At 46.1% G+C, this 27,521-nt stretch overlaps 2 protein-coding genes across 2 annotated transcripts; one reads left to right on the top strand and one right to left on the bottom strand.

Annotated features, from left to right (window-relative positions):
• Positions 1 to 1,586: 1,586 nt before the first annotated feature.
• Positions 1,587 to 11,739, top strand: gemin2 (gem (nuclear organelle) associated protein 2). Its single transcript, XM_056295327.1, has 10 exons — positions 1,587 to 2,017; positions 2,619 to 2,703; positions 2,948 to 3,037; positions 8,114 to 8,173; positions 8,322 to 8,432; positions 8,872 to 8,916; positions 9,014 to 9,082; positions 9,624 to 9,734; positions 10,296 to 10,354; positions 11,244 to 11,739. Exons 1-10 carry the CDS (start codon positions 1,896 to 1,898, stop codon positions 11,281 to 11,283), a joined length of 792 nt encoding a protein of 263 aa, XP_056151302.1. The 5' UTR covers positions 1,587 to 1,895; the 3' UTR covers positions 11,284 to 11,739.
• A 744-nt stretch (positions 11,740 to 12,483) lies between these two features.
• On the bottom strand, positions 12,484 to 25,868 carry pnn (pinin, desmosome associated protein). Its single transcript, XM_056295820.1, has 9 exons — positions 25,729 to 25,868; positions 24,676 to 24,753; positions 24,315 to 24,386; positions 19,992 to 20,067; positions 18,738 to 18,832; positions 17,218 to 17,293; positions 15,289 to 15,444; positions 14,964 to 15,102; positions 12,484 to 14,460 (listed from the first exon to the last, which is right to left on the bottom strand). The coding sequence occupies exons 1-9, from the start codon at positions 25,839 to 25,841 to the stop codon at positions 13,199 to 13,201; spliced, it is 2,067 nt and encodes a 688-aa protein (XP_056151795.1). The 5' UTR covers positions 25,842 to 25,868; the 3' UTR covers positions 12,484 to 13,198.
• Between the last annotated feature and the right edge of the window lie 1,653 nt (positions 25,869 to 27,521).

Raw genomic sequence — 27,521 nt, 5'->3', positions numbered from 1 at the left:
AGGTCTGCACCGACATGGAATTTGTCTCCAGTTTCGTGGCTCTCTCAGTGTACTTAACAAAGAATAACAACACTACAACAAAACAATCTTCAGATATATACACAAGGATGGATTTATACAGGTGAGATAAGAGGTGATAAAGTGCAATGGGGCAGAGAATATATCAGAGATGCTGAAATAGATATTAGTAGCTTACTAACATACATGCCTGAGGTAGATGGACATGACAGAGAGTACCGGTATACGTACAATGTACGGTATAGTGTAGTATAATATATGTTCATACATGGCTAACTATATATATATATATATAGTTTTGTTTTCATCGAGAATGCAAACAGTGTTAGCAATGGATGATGGGTTAAGAAGCCGAACTTACTGGGAGCAAGAGTCAGCATTCCTCCTATTTGTCTCTGCAATAATTTTACTTCTTACCTTTCGACCCGAGAGTTCTATTTGTGCACTGACTGTTTTTGGCGTTTAAAGAGAGAGAACTAGAGAAACAGGCATTGAGGGAAGAAAGAAAAAAAGAGATATACCAAAATGAAAACGGACTGAGACTGCAATCTTAGACAGAGATGAAAGATTATGAAGAAGAAATATTAGACGTACGCTTCCTGCCCAGAGGTCTTGTCGCCTGCCAGTCAGCTTGTGATAGACAAAGATGATGTCTCCTCGTCTGAAGCTTAGGAAGCGGCAGTCCTGGCCACGGTGGTCCCGAATGGCCCGCACCCTGCTCATCAGGCCTACACACACACACACATATTACACACATATTACACACATATATTTGTTTACAGTCGCAGACCAACACTCCTACAGAGACACGCCATAAGGTACATAAAGGGAGATTCACAGACGTGATTTCAAAAGCTAAATAAAAAAAGAAACTCTTATCATGAGGAAAGATACAGAGCTCGATCAGGAAAATGGGTCACATCACCACTTGACGGGGCAAAGGCATTACACACAACCATCAGCGACTTACTTTCACACTGAGGATCCCCACATGTCTTGTAGTCAGACAGCAAGCCCCTGCTCAGGTGAGGGAGCATTAGAAACAGGACGAGGTGAACGTAGGAAACAGCCATGGGTGATATGCCAGGGACGCTACAGGCGGCTCGTAGCGCGGCCTCTGTGGACATTGGCTCCGAGCTGCTGCTGCTGCTGCCGTCACAAAGGCCGACTAGATACTCGGCCTGAGCGGGGGGGGAGGTAGATAAGATACAATGTGGATAATCATTAACGTCGAGGAGTTGCGCGAGATTGACAGGCAGCACTTTCACTCAAAATCCAATTTCGCTTCTTTACGCTTTTCGTTAAGTTTGATTTTTTTTTACATTTCGAGGTGATGATTTCGAGGTGATTTGATTTGATTTGATTGGGAAGTAAATACGTTAAAACAGATCGTGGTGCGCTAATATGCTTTTGCTGGCAGCGCAAAACGTAGCAGTTGCACGAACTTTGGACCCCGATTACGCGCTGACGCTTCTTCGGACGATTTTAAAAGACTGTTGAAAACCTACCGTTTGACTGAGGCCTATGGTCTGTGGTCTGTTGGTGTTTGTTTTAATTTGGGTTTATTTTTTGTGCTTATCTACTGTAAAGCGTCCTTGGGTTCCCTAAAAGGCGCTGTACAAAACTAAGTGAAGTTGAGTTGTTGCGGAAAGAACGTGGGCTCGCCCGTATGGCGTCCGTTACCAGGACAACGACCGCGCTTGCCGACGGCGTCATCACTCCGCGTCCAAATTCAATATGGCGGAGAAGCGTGTTTTGGCCAAAGCCGAATGAGTAGAGATCGCTTTTTTTTTATTTTAAAAAAGCCTTTGGTCTCTCCAGGGCCTTTTTTTTTTTGCTACGCAGACACGTTTTCGTAACGGAACTCTTAATGCGCGATGAAGTCGGACGCAGAGGAGTTGATGCCCAGGCTGCTGCCCGTTGAATTTGGGGACCAAACGCGAGACGTGGACTTAAACGGGCCACCAAGAAACCCACAGGAGTACCTGCGACAAGTCCAGTCAGTTCTGCTCACTCGTCGAGTTCCTCGTTGTGTTTTCCTTCTCGCGTCCTTCACTGCCTTCTGATAAATTAACGTTTGGGTTTTAAGGGTGTCATGTGCTATTTTGGACTGGTTGACCTTCCATTGCTGGTCAGATTTTCTGCAGTCTTCTAAGGGCTCGAGTGTGGTCGTCCAGTTAGGGGGGGAAGTTATTCATTTTTGTTTCCTAGTTTTAAAGGTGCAATGTGGTCAAGGATGGATAGGGCACTGATCACTGAATGAAATTAGACAATTAGACAATTTCATAAATAAGTATCTCGCTTTTAGACCATCTGTATATGACCAGGTGGGAGAAAAGTCTGAACCGACAGTAGATCTCAGTCCTTTTTGAAGTGTGCATAGATAAGTAGCCTTCCGGATGTAGAACAAAGAGGTTGAGTAGTTAACAATGTGTATTCCCTTTGCAAGCAATGCTGTCTGTATCCACTACCCCAGAAAATTTACCAGGTTTAATCACCTTTTCAGTCAGCCATAAAATCCAGAGCACCATAGTTGTGCCAGCAGATATTTTGGTTGTTGGTTGCCTGCCTATAAAATAATTCTGTTTATGTTTCATCAGGTTGGAGGCATCATTATGTCCAGACGTGGTCGTGGCTCAAATTGACCCGAAGAAACTGAGAAAAAAGCAAACTGTCAATGCATCTGTGAGTCATTATGTATAACTTAGTGATGCTTTGGCTTTGTAAAGAGCCAAAAAAAAAATGCAGTTGTTTTGATATAGTCAAATTGAGAGTGGTGGAGAGAGATGGAGCAATGGCTATAGATATCTATGATAAAATATTTCACCAGTCATCTGTGCACATGAACAAGAGAAGGTTTACTTACTGAGCTAAAGAATCTGCACACACATATTATGATACTGGAATTATCTTGTCCCCTGTGTGTCAGGTGGCAGGTTGTCAGGCTGCTCCTGTGGGCTTCTCTCCCAGTCTCATGTGGCAGCAGCAGCAAGTCAGCAACTTCTCAGACATCAGACAGGTAACACAAATCAACATGTATGGATTCCCCTACACTCTGATGAACTCATAAACTCACACATTTCAAAAGTGTTACCCTCTAACTACTAAGTTAAGGCCGAAAAAATACAGAGGTTTAAACCTATCAGTGGTTTCTGCAGAGGACGTCCGGCTACACTGTCATTAATCTACTGGTCCATTTCACAGGCAGCATTGTTGAATAAGCTACCCAAACTAGCTGTTACAGGGTTGAGAGCATGATATAAGCATTACATTGGGGTTATCAAGTGAGCACCATCCTTCACTAATGTTTTATTGAATTAGAGCTACAACACCTGAAGAACAACACTGGGACCTCCACCCTCTAAACCGACTCACAGCCAACTCAACATTACTAGGGGCCCATGCAAACATCGGTGTTATATCTAAAGTCCACCTAGTTCAACCTTGCATCCATGTAACATCCATCTAGCATCCACCCACCATCAATTTAACAATCACAAAAATAACAGAGCTCTACCTTCGTAAGGCTTTTAAACACTAGGTTCTAAGATCAGAAATGTACATCACGGGGTGTCCGGGTAGCGTAGCGGTCTATTCTGCTGCCTGCCAACACAGGATCGCCGGGTCGAATCCCCGTGTTACCTCCGGCTTGGTCGGGCGTCCCTACAGACACAACTGGCCGTGTCTGCGGGTGGGAAGTCAGATGTGGGTATTTGTCCTGGTCGCTGCACTAGCGCCCCCTCTGGTCGGTCGGGGCGCTCCCCGGATCGGCACAGAGGGGGTGGAGCAGCGACCAGGACGGCTGGGGGAAATTGGCCAGATACAATGGGGAAGAAAAAGGGGGAAAATTGAAAAAAAAAGAAAAGAAATGTACGTCACCACACTATCCTGTACCTGCACTCCAGTGTGCAGCTACACACACATCACGGCATCCAATACTTTGTAATTTGCCTACCTGAGATTCCTCAGCTTTTGAAACTGCAGTTTGAACATGAGGAGTATTGCGTCCAGGCGCTGATTGTTTTCAAATTTAAATATTTAGATATTTTAGTTTGGTGAAATACTTATTTCACTGACTGGAACACGGACCACATGTTCATCTCCAACATTAACTGCCCTCAGGATCTGCTTTCCCCACTGCCATTACAGCTTCCTTTCCTCAGCTCTCTATATTGATATTGCCTGAAAGTTTAACTTGAGACAAAGACTGTGGTAATAGTACTTGGATTTATTTCTCCATATTTTTTGATCCATTGGCATCATATATTTTCACAATTGGTTGTAAGTAAGAGTTTATTTATATAGCACCTTTTAAAACAAAGTTACAGAGTGCTGCACAAGATACAGATACAGAAAAATAAACCACATACATAAATAGTTATATACAGAAAAGTAAAAATTACAGCCCCTTTACAGGGAAGGCAAGTCAGTAGAGATGGGTTTTGAGAAGTTTTTTTTAAAGCTGTTTACATATTCAGCTGATCTAACCGGGGGGGGGGGGCTGTTCCAGAGGGACAGGGCGCTTACGGCAAAAGTACAGTCACTCTTCGATTTGCGGAGGGAGTGGTCAGAAGATCTGAGTGGCCTAGAGGTGGAGTAAGGATGCAAAAGTTCGGATATATATATATATATATATATATATATATATATATATATATATATATATATATATATATATATATATATATATATATATATATAAGGGGCCTTGTATGTGATAAGCAGTATCCTGAAGTCTATTCTATAGGGGAAGCAATGAAGGGATGTGAGGATTGGTGTGATATGGGATCTACAGTTGGTATTGGTTAGCAGCCTGGCTGCAGCGTTTTGCACGAGTTGCAGGCGGGACAGGGCTGCTTGGCTGAGGCAGGAGAAAGAACATTGCAGTACAGGAAGTCCCCGGCTTACGAACAAGTTCGGTTTTTTAGTCTGTTCTTATGTGGAATTTGTATGTAAATCAGTAGTTACGTAACTTTCACATCTAGCATCGATTACTCAAATAATTGTCTTAGTATACAGTATATACTTTACCTGAAACATCATAAATATAATAATGCAATAATAATAATAAATCTAACTACAATATAGTATTTATAATTGAGAGAAAATGTGTGTATAGGTATAAAAAATGGGCGGCACGGTGGCGCAGTGGTTAGCGCGGTCACCTCACAGCAAGAAGGTCCTAGGTTCAAGCCCCGGGGTAGTCCAACCTTGGGGGTCGTCCCTGGTCGTCCTCTGTGTGAAGTTTGCATGTTCTCCCCGTGTCTGTGTGGGTTTCCTCCGGGTGCTCCGGTTTCCTCCCACAGTCCAAAGACATGTAGGTCAGGTGAATCGGCCGTACTGGATTGTCCCTAGGTGTGTGTGTGTGTGTGTGTGTGTGTGTGTGTGTGTGTGTGTGTGTGTGTGTGTGTGTGTCGGCCTTGTGATGGCCTGTCGGCCTGTCCAGAGTGTCTCCCCGCCTGCCGCCCAATGACTGCTGGGACAGGCTCCAGCATCCCCGCGACCCTGAGAGCAGGATAAGCGGTTTGGATAATGGATGGATGGATGGTATAAAAAGCTTTAAAGAAACATTTCTTACATTTCAAACTCACCACCTGCCACTGTCTCCAGACCGGGTTGCAACCGATGGAGGCCGGCCGTTTGACGCCAGAAACGATAGCTCGCTCAGGGCTCCCCTGCCCGCCTCACTGGGTAAGTGAAAAAATTACAAGAGCATTTCACCTCTCTCTGAACGCTTTATTATTTCCACTTACGGTTCAATCGTGATCGTTTTCCTTTTCTTCGTTGCGTCACCATCACTTGCATCAGAGTTACGCTTCGAAGCCATGATGACGAGGGTAAACACACGAACATTTTAAGTCAAAACACGACACACACAGTGTTTACGCGATCCGACTTAAAAGGGTGACGCCGCCGTGGCGTTGTTCTCTCTCGGGCCGAAGAACCGCCTAAAACGCAGTGTTTTGAGCATCGCGCCCAGTGGTCTGTCCGTTTTTTAGTATGAACCATTGTGTGTCACTCCATCTATCCATTATCCATTATCCAAGCCGCTTATCCTACTCGGGGTCATGGGGATGCTGGCGCCTATCCCAGCAGTCACTGGGAGGCAGATGGGGAGACGCCTAACTTGATTTTACTCAATTGTAACTTGATTTTTTAAAATAATAGGCTTGACGGAGGTCGGTGCATAAGTATGGGCATTCGTAAGTACAGGTGTTCGTAAATCGGGTGTTCATAACCCGGGGACTCCCTGTATTCAAGGCTTGAAAAAAAATTAGGGTACGGAGTACTTCTAGATCTCTGGTTGAGAGCGTTGATTTGATTTTTGCGATGTTCCGGAGCCGGGAAAAGGTTTGCTCAAGCTTGTTAATATGTGGATCAAAGTTCTGATTTTGGTCAAAGATTACACCCAGATTTCTTGAGGAGTGTGTAACATTGGTGGCCCGAGGGCCGATACAGGGTTTCACTTCCGAGACAATTTTATTAAGACCATTAAGGAGAAGCTCGGTTTTGTCTGAATTGAGCTCAAGGAAGTTGAATGACATCAATTCCTTAGCACTTCAGAGAGTTCCTTTAAAAAGAATGGTTAGGTTTGGGTGGGTTAGGGTGACCCTAACCCTAAGCAATATACTGGGATTTCACAATCAATTTTAAAAGAAAATATTTCAAAGCTATTGAAGGTACCCCATGTAATCTGATTACAAATAAAATTACTCTTAAAGACAACTGCAATTCCCCCACCACAACCAGCGAGCCTAGGGAGATTGAGGGTCTGGTAATAGGGAGAACAGAGCTTCATTAGAGGGCAGCAGTCCCTGATTTAACCCGGGTCTGAGTTACAAGTAAGAAATCCAGATTGTGAGATAAAATGAGATTGTTAAGAATAAAAGTCTTGTTTAACAGGGATCTTATGTCACACAATACACTGTTGTCGTGAAACTGGAAGAGCACCAGGCTCGGCCAGAGAAATAGAGGGCTGTATCCTGGCAAAGGGAGAGCTAGAGGACACATGATGGATACAGAGACTGATGCATGAGCTCTGCATGCAGCTAAACGTCAGGCTGAGACAGCCATACAATGGATGAGGTTAGATGTCGGTTGCTTAACTCCCTCACCACAAGGGTAAGGGAGTTAAGCAACCGAAACTCATTAACCAGCAGTGCAGACTGAAGAGGTGGCTAAAGCGCTCTTAACCCTTCCATAGGGATGGAATGGGGCCAGAAAGGATACAGTTTTTGCCCAGGCTCTCTAAAGTTAGGGTAAGGGACTCAAAGTCCGACTGTAGCTTTAACGATTGCCTTGACATGACATCATTGGTTCCAGCGTGCAAGATAATAGTGTGGACAGTTGGATGGCAATCAAGTATGGCTGGAATGTGTAAAGAGATATCGGAAACGTTACATCCAGTGAAACGGTAAATTATGCCACAAGGGAGCTTGACGAACCTGGAGATGGAATCGCCAATCACAAGGATTTCAGGTTGACCGTTGAGGAATCCTCCATCATAGATCATCAGCTTTCGATGACGAAGGCCACCTGTATCAGCTGCCACCGCTGCGGTAGGGACCTTGGTGGTGGTAGGGATGGAGGGGCAGGGCTTCTTGTGGTTGGGCGGGAGAGGGTAGTTGGACTGCTGAAAGCCGGAGGGATGGGGGTGTGGAGTTGGTGAACTCAACTTGTGAGCATAATCTGATATCTCCATATGGCCAGGCTCCTTATATTCCATTCCATCATTCGAACCGGCCATCCTGCTCAGCAGTCATTGGGCGGCAGGCGGGGAGACACCCTGGGCAGGTCGCCAGACCATCACACAGGGCTGACATAGACACACACACATATACACACACACACACTCTGACACACACATATTCATACCTAGGGACAATTTAGTACGGCCAACTCACCTGACCTACATGCCTTTGGACTGTGGGAGGAAACCCACGCAGACATGGGGAGAACATGCAAACTCCACACAGAGGACGACCCCCAAGGGTGGACTACCCCGGGGCTCAAACCCGGGACCTTCTTGCTGTGAGGCGACCATGCTAACCACTGCACCACCAGCTCATTATATCTTGTGTGTTTTTCCATTTAGAGCATCACTAGGCACAGGAAACACTGGAGCAACCAGAATCTGGACGCCAACGTACTGATGGTGAGGAGACAGCATGGGCGGAATAGTCAGTCATTACTCAATAGTCTATTCTTTGGTTGCTTTTATCTGGCATCAAAACCTATTGTCGTCACAGCTGGAAGGGGATGAAGGCCGCATTACAAATAACACATCTGTGTCTTTCCCGCAGCCCAACGTTAATGATGAAGAAGGCTGGAAGAAGTTTTGCTTAGGAGAGAAGGTTTACCTGGGCAACACAGCCTATGAAACGGACCCAGACCCAGGACTGGACTATTGCAAGGTGTGTGTGTGTTCTTTGTGTGTATAACAATCATCAAAATCAGGTATACAAGCACAAAGACCACAATATGCATGCGGGCACACGTCAGTGTTTTTCTAGCTTTCAGTGTAGACAGTAGCGTTTCAGCGTCTTTCGTCATACTCGTCATTTTTGCCGCTCCTTTCATGTCCAAGGCAGATTTCCTCAAGTCATATGAAGTTTTATTTCTTTCAGTTGTAGTAACTGTAGAAATGATCACGTTAACATCCCAGACTGGCCACAGTTTCCCACTAGCCTTCCTCCAAATGTTCCCTCTTATTGGGCTGTGTCCGGTTGATGATGCTATGAAGGTGGGTGGGTTTGTAGCACAACATTAGAACCAGTGGGTCTGAGAGAATAACCACACGGAGCCACATGTTACTGGTGTGTTGCTGATCACGGTATATCTCTGTATTTCCAGATGGGCTTTCCTCCCTTTCTCAGCATTGTCAGTAGGCTTAACCAGGTAAAAAAAAAAAAAAAATTTAAAATCTTTCCCCCCCCCCTTTTTTTGTCTTTGCACTTTCTTTTTCTGACTGTTGTCGTTTTCCATCCTTCGTCAGGCCACAGTGTCCACAGTGTTGGAGATTCTGATCAGCTGGTTAGAAGAAAGTGATTTTGCTCCTCAGCTGGTGAGCTTACTTTCATTTGCTACTTCATATTTGAGACAAAACCCGTTACCTAAAAATCGCTCGTTTCTGCCTCCCTACAACCTCCGTCCCTCATATTAGCTTTTCACATGTTATAATACGCCACGGTGGTGCAGTGGTTAGCGCAGTCCCCTCACAGAGTTCGAGCCCCGGGGTAGTCCAACCTTGGGGGTCGTCCCAGGTCATTCCGTGTGTGGAGTTTGCATGTTCTCCCCGTGTCTGCGCGGGTTTCCTCCCACAGTCCAAAGACATGGAGGTGAGGTGAATCGGCTATACTAAATTGTCCCAAGGTGTGAATGTGTGTCGGCCCTGTGTGATGGCCTGGCGGCCTGTCCAGGGTGTCTCCCCGCCTGCTGCCCGATGACTGCTGGGATAGGCTCCAGCATCCCCACGACCCCGAGAGCAGGACAAGCAGTTGGGATAACGGATGGGTGGATGTTCTAATACTTTGTGATATTGGTCTATAATGAAGTTTGACTGACATTTTTTTCTGCGTGTGTGTGTGTGTGTGTGTGTGTTGTAGGGCCGCTGGCTGTATGCATTGTTGGCCTGCCTGGAGAAGCCCCTGTTGCCTGAAGCTCATTCTCTCATCAGACAGCTCGCTAGAAGATGTGCCCAGCTCCGCAGCACATTGGTAAGTGCCTGTGTGCATAAGCATGCAAGTGTGTACATCTCACAGGGAGTGAAGTATATGGACACTCAACACTGTGTAGCAAAGCGTGCAAAGAGGCATGCTCGCAAAGCTACCCCTTCCCCCCCCCCAGCACCACTTTTACATGCCCAGTCTGCAACCGCAACTGTACATCCAAGATCGGACTATTCAGCCACCAAAGGACTCACAAATAGGAGAAGATGGTCATCATCGGATACGATGGACAACCAGCAAGCACGTGTGCGAGCTTTGGTACCCAAGCCGGTGTTGATGCATGTCTTATGATGCTGTGGATATGCATGACTTATCCCTGTTGGTAATGATGCTGTGGATTTCCGAGAGTGTATGTGTGCTTTAGGTTCACCTAGCTCTGTTCTACTCTCGTCAGCCCTCATCCTATCAATTTATGTACACTGCTTCCCTCGACAGTTTGTTAAACAGCCCTGTGAATATTTGTCATTTCCGGTAAGGGCTGTGGTTTTCTTATGGTGTCCGTCGTCTTTGGCTATTTATAATTGAGGTGTTTGTTTGTTTTTTTTAAAGGAGAGTCAGGAGGATGAGAAACTGCCTGCCCTCAACTTGCTCATCTGCCTTGTTGCCAGGTAAGTCAAAGGGCAAATTGCTCTTTAGTCAGGCACCGCAGGAGATGGAAAGGATTATATACTCATACTTGCTTATATAAAATACTTGATTTGTTGCTGGAGGGAGGTGCCAGGTGAGCCCGTTTCCAGCATGCCAGTCTGGATGGTGGTAGTGGGAACTATAGGATTTCACCAGATTGCTCAAAAGAAAGTTATTTTGCCCTGATATTCGCAGTCAGATATTGTTTTTTCCCCCCCCCAATTTTACTTGGCCAATTACCCCACTCTTCCGAGCCGTCCCGGTCGCTGCTCCACCCCGTCTGCCGATCTGGGGAGGGCTGCAGACTACCACATGCCTCCTCCCATACATGTGGAGTCGCCAGCCGCTTTTCACCTGACAGTGAGGAGTTTCACCAGGGGGACGTAGCGTGTGGGAGGATCACCCTATTCCCCCCCGTTCCCCCCCTAACAGGCGCCCCGGCTGACCAGAGGAGGCGCTAGTGCAGCGACCAGGACACATACCCACATCCGGCTTCCCCCCTGCAGACACGGCCACTTGTCTGTAGACGCCCAACCAAGCCGGAGGTAACACGGGGGATCGAACCAGAGATCCCCGTGTTGGTAGGCAACGGAACAGACCACTACGCCACCCGGAGATCTTGTTTTTTGTTAGTGACAGGTAGTCAAATAGTGTGTTTTATGATATGCTGTCTTTAATAACGATACAACAGGTCAGTGTGAAAAGGCCGTTTTAGTTTTGACATCCCAAGCTGTCCTTTATTCCACCTATGAATGTCTTAATCCATCCCGGCCATAAATACCCAACCAGATGCACCTTAACACAAACGAGGCACTGACCAGCACGGTTATTATCCTGAAAACTGGTCGATGGTTGTGTTGTGTTCCACAGGTACTTTGAGCAGAACGACCTTGCGGACCAGCAGGGGTGAGGACGGGCCAACTGTATCCGGAGACCGCCCAAAGATGTCAATAATGGATTTACGTTCTAGACACCCCAAATGACCACTTTTGGAAGCGGATGGCTATACAGCCCAGGCGGAGAACTCCACCAGTGAAATCACTGAACAGTCCACTCATCTTCCACTGGTTCCAGTCGTTACACTTGTTCAGGGAAGTTATTTGGCATCTTTTTACACACGTTAGGCATATATATGTAAAGGATGGCACTAAAGGTCCCAGTGTGACAATAAATCGAGGCTCTGGTTTTTTTATTTGATGGAATGTAAGAATTCATGGATCAGAACCATTTTGACTGCAGGTCAAATAGAATTTGAAGCAAATACGCCTAAGAGTTATTTTTTCTTAAAACAAGAATGTTTAAAATGTTCCAACCTTTTTCCTACCATTTCGTTGATGGATTTAATGAAGGGTTGAATAAATTTCCCAAAAACGATACATTTCTGTGGATTTTGTTGATCAGCCTTTGGCTGGGCAAGGGCTTCATTAAATGGATCAATTCAGCATTCTTTAACTATTTTCTCTTTAATGCTGAAGGCTTTAGTAGGTTTACTTTTCTCCTCGGCCAATTACCCCACTCTTCCGAGCCGTCCTGGTCGCTGCTCCACCCCCTCTGCCGATCCAGGGAGGGCTGCACACTAACACTGCCTCCTCTGATACTTGTGGAGTCGCCAGCCGCTTCTTTTCACCTGGCAGTGAGGAGTTTCACACAGTTCCCCCTCCCCCCAACAGGCACCCCGACCGACCAGGACACACATCCACATCCGGCTTCCCATCGGCCGACCAAGCTGCAGGTCACACTCGATCTGGCGATCCTCGTGTTGGTAGGCAACAGAATAGACCGCTACGCTACCCGGCCGCCCCGAGCCAGCTCATCTTAAGCAACCTGTTGCTTCACATTCCGCCAACCAAACCTGCCCTGAGGTTTTCTTACAACAGCTTCATTGGAGCTCCAGCAGCTCTGGTGACTGACTGGTCCGACACCGGTGCAATTACCCGCATCACCGTTACCGTCAGTAAGTTCAAACAAACATGTCCATTAATCAGGAATGCAAGATAAACATCAAACTTCTGTCCAGGGAATACTGGAATACTGAAACGGAAAGAGGTCTGCAGGGCAGGCACATTTCTGTCACAGGTTCAGAGAAAGAAAGACAAAAGAAATAGCCATTATTTCCTCACCTTTTATTTTCAGCTGATTTTTTACTCTCGGTAGAAAAGGAAAAAAAATTACAAACATAGTTTTCAAAAGAGTATATCTGCACAATACGTTTTACCCAGGTGATGCAAGTTTCAATTGTGAAAACCTCGACTGAAACATTGACTAAAAACACAACTACGTCGATGATGAGCACTGTGTCACAACAAGCAACGACCCCGGCAGCTGATGAACGGGACGGGGGGGGGGGGGGCAACAACAACACTGAGCCCGGGATGAAAGAGGTAAAAAAAAAAATGGAGAAAAACGGCTCTAAGATTCCAGGACGGCCCTGGAAAATTAAAAAGCCCTAAACTCAAGCGCAATTTGCAGTTAAAATGTCATATCTATAAAAATGCCAAGTATGAAATATCCTCTTTCAATCTTCCACATGGTCTGCGGGGGAAAAGGCTCAGGGAAAGTTAGGATGGCGAGTCTCACTTTGATGGAAACCACCACTATTTTTTAGGAGGGGGGGGGGTACCTGTAAAACATCTTTCTTTCATATTTTTTTTTGCAAACCTTCCTTTATGGGTTTCCATATTAAGAAAACCTCATCAACTTTACTTGAGCAAACCCTGATGTGGGAAAAGCCATGGTTTTTTTTTTCTTCTTTTTTTTAAGAGGTAACCGCTCATTTTCAAAAGATCTGTGATGAAGGGTCCAAACCGACCGGAAGGAACCCCAAGTTAACGCCGCTTATCCTTCCTGTCTCTCTCCTTATGGTCCCTATTACTCTTGGATGACCGGCCCCTCCCCTCTTCGCTCCGCCGCTTCCGCTTATCCTTTGACCCCTTCGAATCCCTCCCTACCCCGCTCGCCACTCTCTTGTGACGATTCCTCTCACCTCCTCCACCTTTCTTCCTGTCCCTTTCGGAGGGTCTCCTCCGGCGCTTGCCACCACTACCCCGGCTGCGACTGCGGCTGCTGGACGAAGAGGAGGAAGACGAGGACGAGGACGATGAGGAGGAGCGGCTGGATCCAGAGGACGAGGAGGACGACCCGCTGGAGGAAGAGGAGCCAGAAGAGGAAGAGGACGAGCTGTTGCTGCGGCCCTTCCTCAGTGCTTTCTCCTTCTTCCTCCCTCGTTTCACCGCTGTCTCCTCCACCTGCTGTGCCTTGGGAACAGGGACAACGCTGGGGGCCTCTTGGGGTTTGGGTTGGAGATTTTGAGGCCCCCCACTCTCCGATTTTCCTTCTGCATCCTTATTCTCAACCTCCGGCCCTGGGGCCAGACTGGGGTCAGGGTCGGTTGTCTCCTTCCCAGGCAAGGGGAGGACCGGGTGAAGTTCTGGGGTTGGAGAGGCTCCCTGCTCCTCGGCAGGCTCTCGCGGCAGCAGGGTGGGCTGGGGTTGGTGGTTGGTTCCCTGTGCGTCCGGCTCAGGTAGTGTTGTATATGAGGGCTCGAGGTTGGGTGGGGTTTCCTTCTGAAGGTCTGTGGAGTCCTGGACCTCCTCTGCCTGACTCTCCTCTGCTTTACTGGGCTCTCCCTGGTCTCGCCCTCCCTCTTTCTCAACCTCTACAGAGTCTAGACTCACCTCATTCTCCCCCTTCTCTCCTTTGTCCTGGCTCTTCACCTCCTCCCCTTCCTTTTCCTCACTCCCCTGCTCACTGACCTCCATAACCTCTTCCTCCTCCTCCTCCTCTCCCTTTTCTCCTTCCTTTAACCCCTCCTGCTCCCCTCCCTCCTTCTCCTCACCCTTCCCTTTCTCCTTTCTATCCCCTTCCCTTTCCCTATCCTCCTCCTCCTCCTCTTCTTCCTCCTCCATTTCTAAATCACCCCGGTTACCTGTCACTTTGACTACCTGACCTGCGGGCTTACCATCTGCTGGCTGGTCCGTCATCGTTGCCACGGCACCAGCATCCGGGTCGCGGTTTAGTTGTCGCCGGGGGCGGGACTCCATTTTGCTGAGGTGCTCGGCAAAAGCCTCGCGCCTCTCATCAAAAATAGCTAAGCAGAAAACAGATGCAAAGTCACATGTTAAATATAGTGAGATACGTCTAGAGACATCTGCACTAGTTTTAATTCATCTCTTCAAAAGAATCCACCATTACAACGCCCCTTCCCAACTTAACAGCAGTTTCAACTTTTACCAGCTGGGCAATATGGAAGAAGAAAAGAAAATCTAATATCCCGATATTTGAAAATGTTGATAAATGATCATTAGAAATGTGGATATGATGACCAAGCAGGCAAACATTCATTGTTCATTTCACTCAGCTACAATAGTCAAATTAGTTCTGAAAATGGTCTCACTTTACTGTAATGCAGCCTTTAAGACCAGGGAATGACAATATTTAAGTTACATGATCATATTACCAGAAGCTAAACCTCAGACAATATTCTAGCCTCATGTCACACTATCAATATATTGTTCAGCTCTTTGCAAAAGCTGGAAAGAGGATCTCCATTTGAAATGACAAAGGGATTTGGAAAAGGAGGGCCCTACTCACCATCAAGTTTCTTGGTGGAGTCTTCGAGGAGTTTCTGCGTAGCGGAGCACATCTTTCCAGGCAGGTAGAAGATATGAGGTTTTGTCTTTGTACGGATGTATTTAACTAGGTGATTGTTGTGGCTGTTCCACTCCTCTTGCTGTGGGCCAAGGGAGGACAAGAGGAAATTTTAAAGTCTGGCGATGAACCTATATCAAAAGTGATTTTTCTCTCTCCTTTTTTCCTTTCTCCTACCCCCTCCTGCTTTCTTTACTCTCTCCCCTCCCTCTTTCTGCACCTCCCATAAACTCTCATTGAGCCCCAATCTTCTAAAAAAAACTCTTACCAGTTGAGCGAGTTCTACTTTCTGTTCCAGAAGTCTCAGCTCCGTCTGTTTGGCTCTCCGCTCCTCAAAAAGCTCTCGCCTCTCACTCTCCACTTTCTTTCTCTCTGCCTCAGCCTGCACCTCCAGCTTGTGCTCAATCTCACAACGTCGCTTTTGCTGTGGAAGGACGACAAAAAGATTTCAGTCCCCAGCATATTGCAAGGATCACTTGAAAACATTATTGGTATTTGATGGTGGTAAGGTCAGTAGACAAGAGCTGAGGACAAGCAAGAGATATGAAAGTTTCCTCTACTGAATTATTACACTATATGGTAGGAGAAAGAAAGTTGAATCAGTTCATCTGGACACGTTTATTGAGGGAAATGTTTCATCACTCATCTAAGTGACCTCTTTAGTCTCAATGGACTGCAGGTATCCCCAACCTTATAAAAGATAGTAGCATAACAACTGAAAATGATCGGTTTCATATGCAAAAAGGCACAAGCACCAACTACAGTAGCGGTGGCTAACCATGTGCCATGGAGAGCCACGTGTATGCAGGTTTTCATTCCAACCCGACTCTACACCAGGTGATTTCACTGATACATTCTTCCTCTTTGGTTAAAGGTTGCCCATCAGTGAAATCAGCTGGTGTGGAATCCAGCCGGAATGAAAACCTGCATACACATGGCTCTCCATGGCACATGGTTAGCCACCCCTGAACTACAGTTTCGATGGCCATGTGTACTATTCACAGAGGATTGGGGAATGGTTGCAATCACCCCCCTCCCCCAGTTCAGGGATGGTCGTTCACTCTTGACATAGATGGCCTCTGACTCCCCATTCGAACTAGCGTTCCTCCCTATCAAGTATGTGCACATCCTCACCCCCCCTTTTTTTTCTCCCCAATTGTACCCGGGCAATTACCCCACTCTTCCGAGCCGCCCTAGTCGCTGCTCCAACCCCTCTGCTGATCCAGGGAGGGCTGCAGACTACCACATGTCTCCTCTGATACATGTGGAGTCGCCAGCTGCTTCTTTTCACCTGACAGTGGAGTTTCACCAGGGGGATGTAGTGCATGGGAGGATCACGCTATTCCCCCCAGTTCCCCTTCCACCCGCAACAGGCACCCCGACTGACCAGGAGGCACTAGTGCAGCGACCAGGACACATACCCACATCCGGCTTCCCACCCGCAGACACAGCCAATTTTGTCTGTAGGGATGCCTGACCAAGCCACATCCTCATCCCTGAAAGCATGGCCACTGGCCAATAGATGGGTGTAGACACGAGTCCTGGCCTGACGCGTTAGCTCTTCTGTGTTGTGCCAACCACTTGGCCACGCTGGCCAAAAGGATGGCACAACACAGATCAACACAACAAAGCTCTTATAGGGAGGAACGCTGGTTTGAAAGGGGAGTCAAAGAGGCCATCTAAGAGGGAATGAACATCCCTGAACTGGGGGAGGGCTAAGAGTACATCTGTCACCATTTTACAATGCTGTGATTGCAAATATTCCCAAATCCTTTGAATAGTACACATGGCCATTGAAACGCTAGTTAATAGTCACACCTATTTGCATAAGAAATGGATCATCTTCGGTCGTTATGCAACTGTATTGTTCATAAGGGTGGGGTACCTGCAGTCAGTTGAGACTGAAGAGGTCACTTAGATGAGTGATGAAACGTATCCAGATGAACTGATTCCACTTTCTTTGACTTTATTACCTGGATTACTGAACATGCATAAAGACATGTATTTGATATGTGTAATTCAAAACTAAAGTCAAGTAAAAAAATCAATTAAAAACTACTTGTATTAAGGGCTACAATGGCTGATTTCAAAATTCAGCTATTTGACAGCAAAAAAACAACAGAAATAAACAAAACTGATCTGACAGTTTATGCAATAATTCTTTCACATATACAAGTGTGACATCACATGATCTCACCTTCTCGGTAGCGACGTTGGACTCCTGTTTGAACTTCTGCAAGGTCCCCATCAGCAGGCCAAACATACGCCGATTCCTAACAATGACAAGACACATGACACACACACACACACAGTTTTGTATTTTCACACCAATTAAAATGATTGCAGTGATAGTTCCAGTTATCTTTGAGCTTAGTCAAAAGCAGTACTGATGCATTATCTACATCCACTCAGCTGACAAGCTTCTTCACATCAAACTTTATATTGCACCATTCAGACAAGCAAATGCCATTCATGGGGAAGGGGAGAAACCCCACATTAAACAGGCCCTGGTTAAGTGTGGTTAGCCTAACTGGGCGTTTGTCAAAGCCAGGAAGACGCCCAAACAGTGCACCAGGGCATCGAAGAGAGGAGAAGGACAACAGCTGTCTAAGGTAAACCAGTGGTGGTGATCAGTATGTGGCGAGTGTCAGAAAAGTTGAGATGCGTGTTTTCCAAATACCACGTCTCAGTTGCTTTCAAACCCCAAAACATGCTGCACCAGAAGTTGGTCCACCCCAAGGATCGGATCCCCCGGCACAAACAATGCACTTAATATCAATGTAGCATATGCTATTAAGTGCCAAGAGGATTGCCGTGACTTGTACATCGGGGAAACTAAACAGACACTGGCCAAGAGGATGGTACAACACAGGAGAGCTAACTGTCAGACCAGGACTCCACAGTCTACACCATCTCCACAGTCTACAGGCCAGCAGCTACTCTTTCAGGGATGGGGATGTGTTGATAGGGAGGAACGCTGGTTTGAAATGGGGGGGGGGGGTCAGAGGCCATCTAGCTACAAAACTGACATTAGGCTACATCATCTGCAACTGGCCTCACAACAAATCTTAACTGAGTACTTAGAACTAGAAACAAAAACCTAAAAAACACGAACGTAGTAGCAAAAATGGATACGCAGTCCACATCTCTTAATAAATGTAAAACATAGCGCAGGCTACACAAAACTGTCTCACAGGTGGCCCTTTGGCCAGTAGTTTGAGACCCCCGATGTACAGGCTAAATATCAAGAGACCTAAAACTGACCTTTGTGAAACGCCACAAGGAACCTTATGTTTGGCCGAGGAGTGGTTGCCAAAAGAGACAAAATATTCTTGACCGGATAAATACTTAAACCAATTTAGAAACACAACCAGAAGGGCCAACCCACTTTTCTCGTCTGTCAAGAATAATGAGAATAGTGTGGTGGACAATGTCACATGAAACACTTAAATCTACGAGGGCGAGCACACAGAGTTTATTATTACCCAAGTTGATTCTCAGATTATTTACAAATTTAGCAAGGTCCGTCTCTGTGCTATGGTGGGACCAGAAACCTGACTGAAATTTTTCAAATACAGAATTTGTGCTGATGTGCAAGTATATCTATTTGAAAACTAACTTCTCTAGAATTTTGCTTAAAAAAGAAAAAGAAAAAAAGAGGCAGGTTTGAGATTGGCCTGTAATTCTTAATGATGATGGGATCAAGTGTTGGCTTACCTCTGTTTGCCTTTCTCATCCATGGTCTGATCTTGGATGAGGTCTCGGCGTGTTCTCTCCTTGGAGGTAGCTACCACAGACGACTGCAACGCCGGCTGAGGAGAGGAGGGGAGCCAAACACATTAATTAATGAAGTGGGGGGGGGCGCGTACTGGCACCTGATCAGAACAACCTGAAAAAAGACTAGGTAACAAGGAATCTTCAACAGAATGACAGTATGGGTTGTGCTGGTGGCTTGTGACAAAGTGCATGTCATGGACTCCTTTCACCGACACGAAAGAAGGTTGAATCAGCTGTCAAAAAAACTGGAGATACACAGATGTCCACATGGACCCTACGCATACACCCTCTGATGACGAAATTTACGTCACGCGGACCCTCGCGTACTCGGAAAGTATAACTTGCACTTTAGGCCCCCCCATTTCAGGGATGGTCGTTCCCTCTTCACAGAGATGACCTCTGACTCCCTGTTCAAACTAGCATTCGTCCCTTTCAAGGGTGTGCACAGTTGCAGCCCAGCATTTTAAGATCGCCATCTGGGACTGCAAACATTCCCAAATCCTCTGTGAATAGTACACATGGCCACTGAAACTCTAGTTAATGGTCACACCCATATTTGCATATGAAACTGGTCGTTGGTTTGGGTTGTTATGCAGCTGTATTTTTTATAAGGGTGGGGACACCTGCAGTCAGTTTGGACTCAAGAGGTCACTTAGATGATGATGAAACATATCTGTCAATAAATGGTGTGTCCAGATGAACTGATTCAACCTTCTTTGGTTTTCTTACCTGGATTATGGAGCGTCACATTTCACCGACAATTCAAACTTGGTGCGTACCCCTGTCATACCCCGTCTCCTGCCCATCCCTCCCCCTCCAGTTAGTCTCTCCATGAGATGCGATATAATAAAATCAAACATAAGTACAGTGTTCGATACTATCCGATCATGTTTGAGAGGTTTAAGTATACTATATTAACATCCCCCTACGAACATTTTTTTTATTTATTTAAACAGGTGGAATGATGCACTGAGCCGTCATTCAAATGTGACACTTCTGGCAGCTGTAGTTAAAAAATAAAAAAATATATACTTGTGCGACACTGAAGCATAGGTTCTCTCATCTTAAGGGCTACTGAGGCACATGCTACACCAAGCACTTCCCATATGCACTCCTTGCACCTACTTTCTCACTAGCATTTGGAGTTAATAACCAAACAGTGCACAAAAATGCTCATTTCCTTGTTCTTCCTACCTTTTTGACATCGTCATCATCCTCGACGTCGCTGTCGTGACGCAAGTCTCTCCTGGCTCTCTGGTCACCAGCCAGTCTGCAAATCACACACAGTACTTTTTTTCAGCATAATGGCAAACATTTCAAATGGAGCCCTAACAAAGGCCCTCAACCACACAAAAAAAAAACAACACTAAAGCACAGCTTAAGCTACACAAACTACAGAATGACACATCAAACAGGCTTATTGATGGCCTCAGATGTGAGAAAGGCAATACGAGATGAAAAGGGGGGAACCGAACGGAAAATCACATGATCTTATTTGACAATGGAACTAAAGAAATGCACCGATCCACTTTTAAGTTCCAACCAGATTCCAATACCTGAATTTGGGTATCTGCCAATACCGGAGCTTTTTTTTTTTCTTGTATGTTAGCGTCATGTCTGTGAATGTTCTCATTCATCCAGGTCGTGGTTATCCAAAGGAGTTGAATCAAGTGCAACTGGACTTGGTATATATCCGTGAAGACGTTTCGCCTCTCATCCAAGAGGCTTCCTCAGTTCGTGCCTTTCTGACTAGACCAAGCTAGTCTGACTGGCTGCTGATGAGACTCAGAATTTATCCTCTAGGAGTCGTTGTCAGAGCTATAGATGTCCATGGCTCTTTGTGATCCGATGTTTACCAATGCCCGTCTCCAACAGAGCCATAGATATGCGTGGCTCTTTTGTGTACCGATGTTTGGCTGCGCCCGTCGTTATCGGAGCTATTGATATGCGTGGCTCTCCTGTGCTCTGATGTCCAGCCGATTTGCATTTGTTTAGCAGCGACGGTCATTGGGGGTGTTAGTTTTGACTTCATTATTCAGTGGTCATGAGAGTGGTTGGAGCCGTTAGTGACCGACTGTTGTTCTTGGAGGCTAGGCTTCTTGAGTCTCCTGGGTAGAGATGAAAGGACGGCGTTGTAAGTGGGAGATAGGTGGTGTCGCAGACCTCCTCCTCTGTTGAGGGATGTTTTTTTCAGTTTCACATAGATGGCTTCCTTCACCCCTTTCAAACCATCTATCTTCTCTGTCCAAAATGTGTACGTTGCTGTCCTTGAAGGGGTGTGTCTTCTCCTTTAGGTGTAGATAGACTGCTGAGTTTTGTTCTGAGGAGTGTGGCCTTCTGTGTTGGGCCATCTGTTTGTGTAGTGGTTGTTTGGTTTCTCCTATGTATAGGTCAGTGCAATCCTCATTGCAATGTACAGCATACACCAGATTGCTTTTCCGGGTGTGTGGTACACGGTCTTTGGGATGAACCAGTTTTTGTCGGAGTGTGTTGCTGGGTTTGAAGTATACCGGGATGCGGCGTTTGTTGAAAATTCTCCTGAGTTTCTCAGAGACCCCAGAAACATACGGGATGACTATGTTATTCCTTCTGTTCCTTTTCTCCTCATCGCTCACCTGCTTGGTCTTTTTGGAAGGTGTTGCAGTTGTCACAAAGGTCCAACTGGGGTAGCCGCAGGTTTTTAAAGCTCCCCTCAGGTGTTTGTGTTCTTCTCGTTGGGCCTGAGTGCTGCTGGGCACATTGTCAGCTCTGTGTTGCAGAGTTCTGATGATGCTCAGTTTGTGTTCCTGCGGGTGGTGTGAGCCGAAAAGTAGATATTGGTCTGTGTGTGTAGGTTTCCTGTAAACCCCCATGTGGAGGCTCCTGTCTTCCCCAATGTGGACGTCACAGTTCAAGAAGGGCAAACTGTTGTTCTTTACGTCTTCCCTTGTGAACTTAATGTTCTTGTCCACTGAGTTGATGCGTTTGGTAAACGCTCGCACCTCGTGTTTGGATTTTGACCCATGTGTCGTCCACATATCTGAACCAGTGGCTCAGAGGTGTTCCTCTGAAGAAGTTCAGGGCCCTGTGTTCTACCTCTTCCATATATAAGTTGGCCACAATGGGCGATACTGGTGAGCCCATTGCACAGCCGTGTTTCTGTCTGTAAAACTGGCCCCTGAATTGGAAATATGTAGTGTTCAGGCAAAGGTCCAGCAGTTGGCATATCTGGTCTGGGCTGAGGTTGGTCCTATTGTGGAGTGTCGTCCCATAGCAAACGTTGCCTCACAGTTTCTAAAGCCTCCATGGTTGGGATGCAGGTGAATAACGAGGTCACGTCGTAGGATACCATGATAGTAGCATCATCATTATTTCTATTGGCATTATTCATTCATTTATCTTCAGCCGCTTCTCCGGGGTCAGGTCGCGGTGGCAGCCAGCTAATTAGGGCACTCCAGACGTCCCTTTCCCCAGCAACTTCCTCCAGCTTCTGCTGAGGGATCCCAAGGCGTTCCCCGGCCAGATTGGACATGTAGTCCCTCCAGCGAGTTCTGGGTCTACCCCGGGGTCTCCTCCCAGTTGGCAGTGTCCAGTAAACTTCCAAAATAAGGTGCCCAGGAGTCATCCTAATCAGATGCCCTTGATCACTGCACACTTCTTTCGGTTTATTCCTTGTTTCTAAGGGGCCACCACAGCAGACTCTTCAGTTTCAGAAGTACCCTGTGAGGGCACAGCACCATTGGCGGCTGTCGTCAACCCAGGTCCCAACCAATCCGGTACAGAGCCTCAACCGATCCGGTATGGTCTTGTCAATCCGCATACTGATCTGGCAAAAAATGTCAGATGCCCTTCCTGACACAACTACTAACTCTACGGACCTATTGATCACTGTATAATATTAGAATAAATTGTAATCGTGGTGTCTCTGGCTTAGCTCTAGCTTGGCTAAAGTCCTACTTATCTGGAAGAACATGTTGTGTCGGCTACAATAATATTACATCAAAATTCTCTATTATTAAAATATAGTGTACCTCAGGGCTGAGTTCGCACAGCTGGGGCTTTATACAGCATGATTGCATTATGCCAAAACACTTATTTGCTGGTCTCCGCTGTTGGTCAAAACTACTGGAGAAAATTAGTGTTTTCATATGAATATTTGTGATTGTCTTTTTCAGTCATGTTTTCATATATTTGTATATTATACACACACACACACACACACACACACACACACACACACACACACACATATATATATATATATATATACATACACATATCCAACCTGTCCAACCGAAACTAGGGGCGTGATGATGGGCAACGTAACTGTATGATTCTTTGTGAAAAAAAAACATTAGCAGCTGATGAGTGCGAGACGCATGAAACAGGCATGTACTGCTATTCATTAAAATATTTTTTCCTGTATCCATGTCGATATATATATATATATATATATATATATATATATATATATATATAGTATATTCTTTGGTTACTTCATATATATGTACACACATACATTTTACATATACTCTTGGGTGGCTATCATCATGGCTGATAAGAGGAAATTAGCATAATTATCTAATTTCTTTGTGTCTGAATGCTGTTGGTTTAATGTTTATAATGGTTATGGGATTCCTGAGTAGCCGGGGGATAGGGTTGGGAGGATTCCCCCGCCCCCTTCCCTTTGAATGTGGTTTACTGGGCCTTGGTTCAGGTTCGTCATGTCAGGGGTAACAGGGTGGGGGTGGAGTGGGTCAGTTGGAATAAAACAAGGGAGATTAGGAAGCAAAAGAAACTACTGTATTACACTTTGCCTTACATCACGTTTGTGACTGATATTGCTTCCCCCTTCTGTATACAAACCATAAAAAATTGATCACAAAAAAAAATTAGTCACTGTCAATGTTATTGAAGGGAGGTTTTGAGAGTACTGGCAATTATTTGCATTTCTGCCCTCAAGATGTAAGAATCAACTCCATTTCCACAAGGACATCAACTCACCTTTTGATTTCAATTTATTTGATTTTTCTTCTGGATACAGTTTGTTTAAGTGACAATTACCCGAGAAAGAGACAATTCCAGAGTACGTGGTGCTTGGTCTCCTCTCCTGCGACAGTCAAATTTCCATTTCGTGAAAATAATGGGATTTATCAAATAAGGTCAGCCAAAGAGGTTAGGTTACATATCACTTGTATTTTTTAGGAGCCAAATTGGTGTCATACCTTGCACAGCTAGAGACACTTGACATAATGGTGTCTGACTCAAAGATCTAGGAATCTGATAAGAATCTCCCTTGCAAACATCAAGATACGAGTTAGCCAGGACGAGTTCAACAAATCCCCCAGACAGCATGCACTTGAGGCATTTAATTGAAAAATAGGCAAGATGGAATCACCACAACTGCTTCACTAGATGTTGACCTGTCATACAGCCCTTACTGCTCCCGGCATATTAGAATCACAATTTACGCTGGTGGTGCCGTTATTCTGAAAGCAGTGAAATCGGATCTTTACAAGCTCAGAGTAGAAATCTCACCTTAGCAGAGCCCCTTCAATGTCCCTCTGTTTTGCAGGGGGGCCACCACTTCCTATATCTGAGAGACCGCGTCTAAAAAGGTCAAAAACATTCAAAGTGACAATTTTTAACAAATTATTTTGTTTGGATGAGTTTTAACTGCAAATGGCATAACTCAGATTTCACTCAATGCCCAACTAACTCTCGATTGCTAGGAAGATTTATGGTACAATGAACATTTCAAGTTACAAATTAAAAAAGCCAGCTGCAATGACAGTAAGGACCATGTATGTAATGGGAATTAATTTCAGTTGCACAGGTTAAGCAGTATGCCATACATTCAAACCACGTGAGCCTGATTCAGCTCATGATTTATTCGTACCTGAGCAGGTTGACTCCTCTGCCTCTACCTCCCCCAATGCCTGCCATGGGGCCACTGAGCCGACGAAGTTGGCCCGGTCTGCAGAGAGAATTTAAAGGAAGCCACTTTATTGTTGTCATTGTGCAGGTTACAGTGAAATGTCTTCTGCTCAGGGGCACGGGCAATACCGTTAACCCTAACATGCATGGCTCTGACGGTGGGAGGAAACCCACACAGGAAGGACCTGGGACGGCCTGGGGTTCGAACCCAGCGCCTTCTTGCTGTGAGGCGACAGCGCCGACTACTGGGCCACCATGCCGCCCAAAACTGTACTTAGCCATTTAAAAAGAAAGACACTGACAAACATCACACAGCTAATGAACCCAACCTCCTCACACGGCACCCAATAACACGTAGAGCGTGCCCTGGGCTAATTAAAAAAAAAACAAAAAACGTGCGTTATCAGAATGCTAATTGTTGGTCATTCATCAACAACATCCCGGGCCCCGTGACGCTCCAGGCTAAGCTAACATGCTAGGCCTCACGCTAGCATGACCTGGTTCGCATGGAACGCGAGTTAGCCCGCACTACGTTTGCTAACGCGGCGCGTCTAACAGAGCCGAGTACGTCCCGAGTTTCATTAATACTCGTCCCAGCCGAGACGTCCCCAAATACCGACGCCGGAGGCCGAACCAGTTTGGGTTCACCCAACTCTGCTCAGCCTGCGAGTCTCGACATCGTCCCATGCCGCCCAGAGCTAGCGTGCTAGCGTTAGCTAGCGTGCTAGCATTAGCTAGCGTGCTAGCATTAGCTAGCAGCTGTCGCAAGTACCGCTGCCGCTAGTTGGCCCGCTAATATTAACGAACAGCCGCTCGACTGCCGATACTGTTAGCTAGCAGGCGGATATCTCGAAGTTGTTGAGCTCTTCGTTTTTGCTAGGCAACGTCCCGACACTAGCTCTTCGCCCAGACGACCGTTGCTATCGCTAGCTAGCTAGCTAGCGTTGCCCACGCTCTGAAAGAGAAACGCGCACGCGGACGAGGTCTCGCGACCGACTCGCGCCCCTTCCCTCACCTCGACTCATTGGGATCGCGGCCGGTAAGTTTGCGAATATTATCGTCGACATTTCTCAAGCTCTCCTTCGCCTTCTCGAGCTGATCTTGCAAGTTCCGCACAGCCACCGCCATCTTTCGTCCACGGCGCACCCACGGCCCGGCGAGCCCAGCCTTTTTTTGGTGCCTCGGCGTCGATGACGTCACTGGGAGCGTCACCGGGGCAAACGAGCGGGGAGCGAGGGCGTCCCGAAACACGTGTCCGCTTGTTCCGCTCGTGTCGGCTCACTTCCGGAGAGACTCCCGCGAGTTTATCGCCGATTTTATCGTTTCTGACTTTCACCTTTACTATAAATTTTTTTATTTTTTTGGTTTTCATCGTTTCAATCGCAAAGATGGCGATGCATTCTTTTTTTTTATAAATATGCTTTTATTTTTAGCCAAGTTTCATGTACTACTACTACTACTACTACTACTACTACTACTTTCGGCTGCTCCCGTTAGGGGGCGCCACAGCGGATCATCCGTGTCCATCTCTTCCTGTCCTCTGCGTCGTCCTATGTCACACCAGCCACCTGCATGTCCTCCCTCACCACATCCATAAACCTCCTCTTTGGCCTTCCTCTTCTCCTCTTCCCTGGCAGCTCCATATTCAGCATCCTTCTCCCAATATACCCAGCATCTCTCCTCCACACATGTCCAAACCATCTCAATCTTGTCTCTCCTGCTTTGTCTCCAAACCGTCCAACCTGAGCTGTCCCTCTAATATACTCCTTCCTAATCCTGTCCTTCTTCATCACTCCCAGTCAAAATCTTAGCATCTTCATCTCTGCCACCTCCAGCTCCACCTCCTGTCTTTTCGTCAGTGCCACTGTCTCCAAACCATACAACATAGCTGGTCTCACCACCATCTTGTAAACTTTGCCTTTAACTCTTGCTGGTACCCTTCTGTCACACATCACTCCTGACACTCTTCTCCACCCACTCCACCCTGCCTGCACTCTCTTCTTCACCTCTCTCCTGCACTCCCCGTTACTTTGGACAGTTGACCCCAAGTATTTCAACTCAAATGCCTTTGTCACCTCCACTCCTTGCATCCTGACCATTGCACTGTCCTCCCTCTCATTCACGCATAGGTATCCCGACTTGCTCCTACTGACTTCCATTCCTCTTCTCTCCAGTGCATACCTCCACCTCTCCAGGCTCTCCTCAACCTGCACCCTACTGTCACTACAGCTCACAATGTCCCAAGTTTCATGTACATACATGTAAATCCTCCAGCAGAAAGCCTGAATGAACTCTTTGCACTTAAAAAAGAAGTTGAGCAGCATAGAAGGACAAACTCTACTTCAAAAAAACACAAAGGCTTTAAAAACTATCAACGTTTGCAAATCTCCGAATCTGTTTACATAAAATATGATCTCGCCTTTATTTCTTTTTTTCTGTTATTTTTACTTATTTTTTATAATTTGCTTTTCTCTTTTGTGTCTTTATTGTTTTTTTTTTATCTTCAATCTATTGTTTTCGTGGTGTCTCGTGTGTCTCTATTTTGCTCTGTTTGAACGTATTTGAAGTATCAATAAAGTAAGAAAAAAAACGAGCGGAGTAAAAAAAAAAACCCAAACAAACAAAAACGAGTGGACTTTGGACTCCCCTTGTCTGTACGATTTGCCCCCCCCCCCTCTGTATACCTGTTCGTTGTAAATTAGTTTTTTTTAAAGAAAAAAACATTGGTTTCGTGATGGCAGGCTTCTGAAAATCAAGCTGTTTCTTAAACAAATAAATAGTTACATTCTCGCTATATGCAGTTTCTAC

The sequence above is a fragment of the Lampris incognitus genome, chromosome 16 (assembly GCF_029633865.1).
Source record: "Lampris incognitus isolate fLamInc1 chromosome 16, fLamInc1.hap2, whole genome shotgun sequence".
Lineage (NCBI taxonomy): Eukaryota > Metazoa > Chordata > Actinopteri > Lampriformes > Lampridae > Lampris > Lampris incognitus.
The sequence above is the reverse complement of the archived record's forward strand: the minus strand, read 5'-3'. Positions and strand labels throughout refer to the sequence as shown.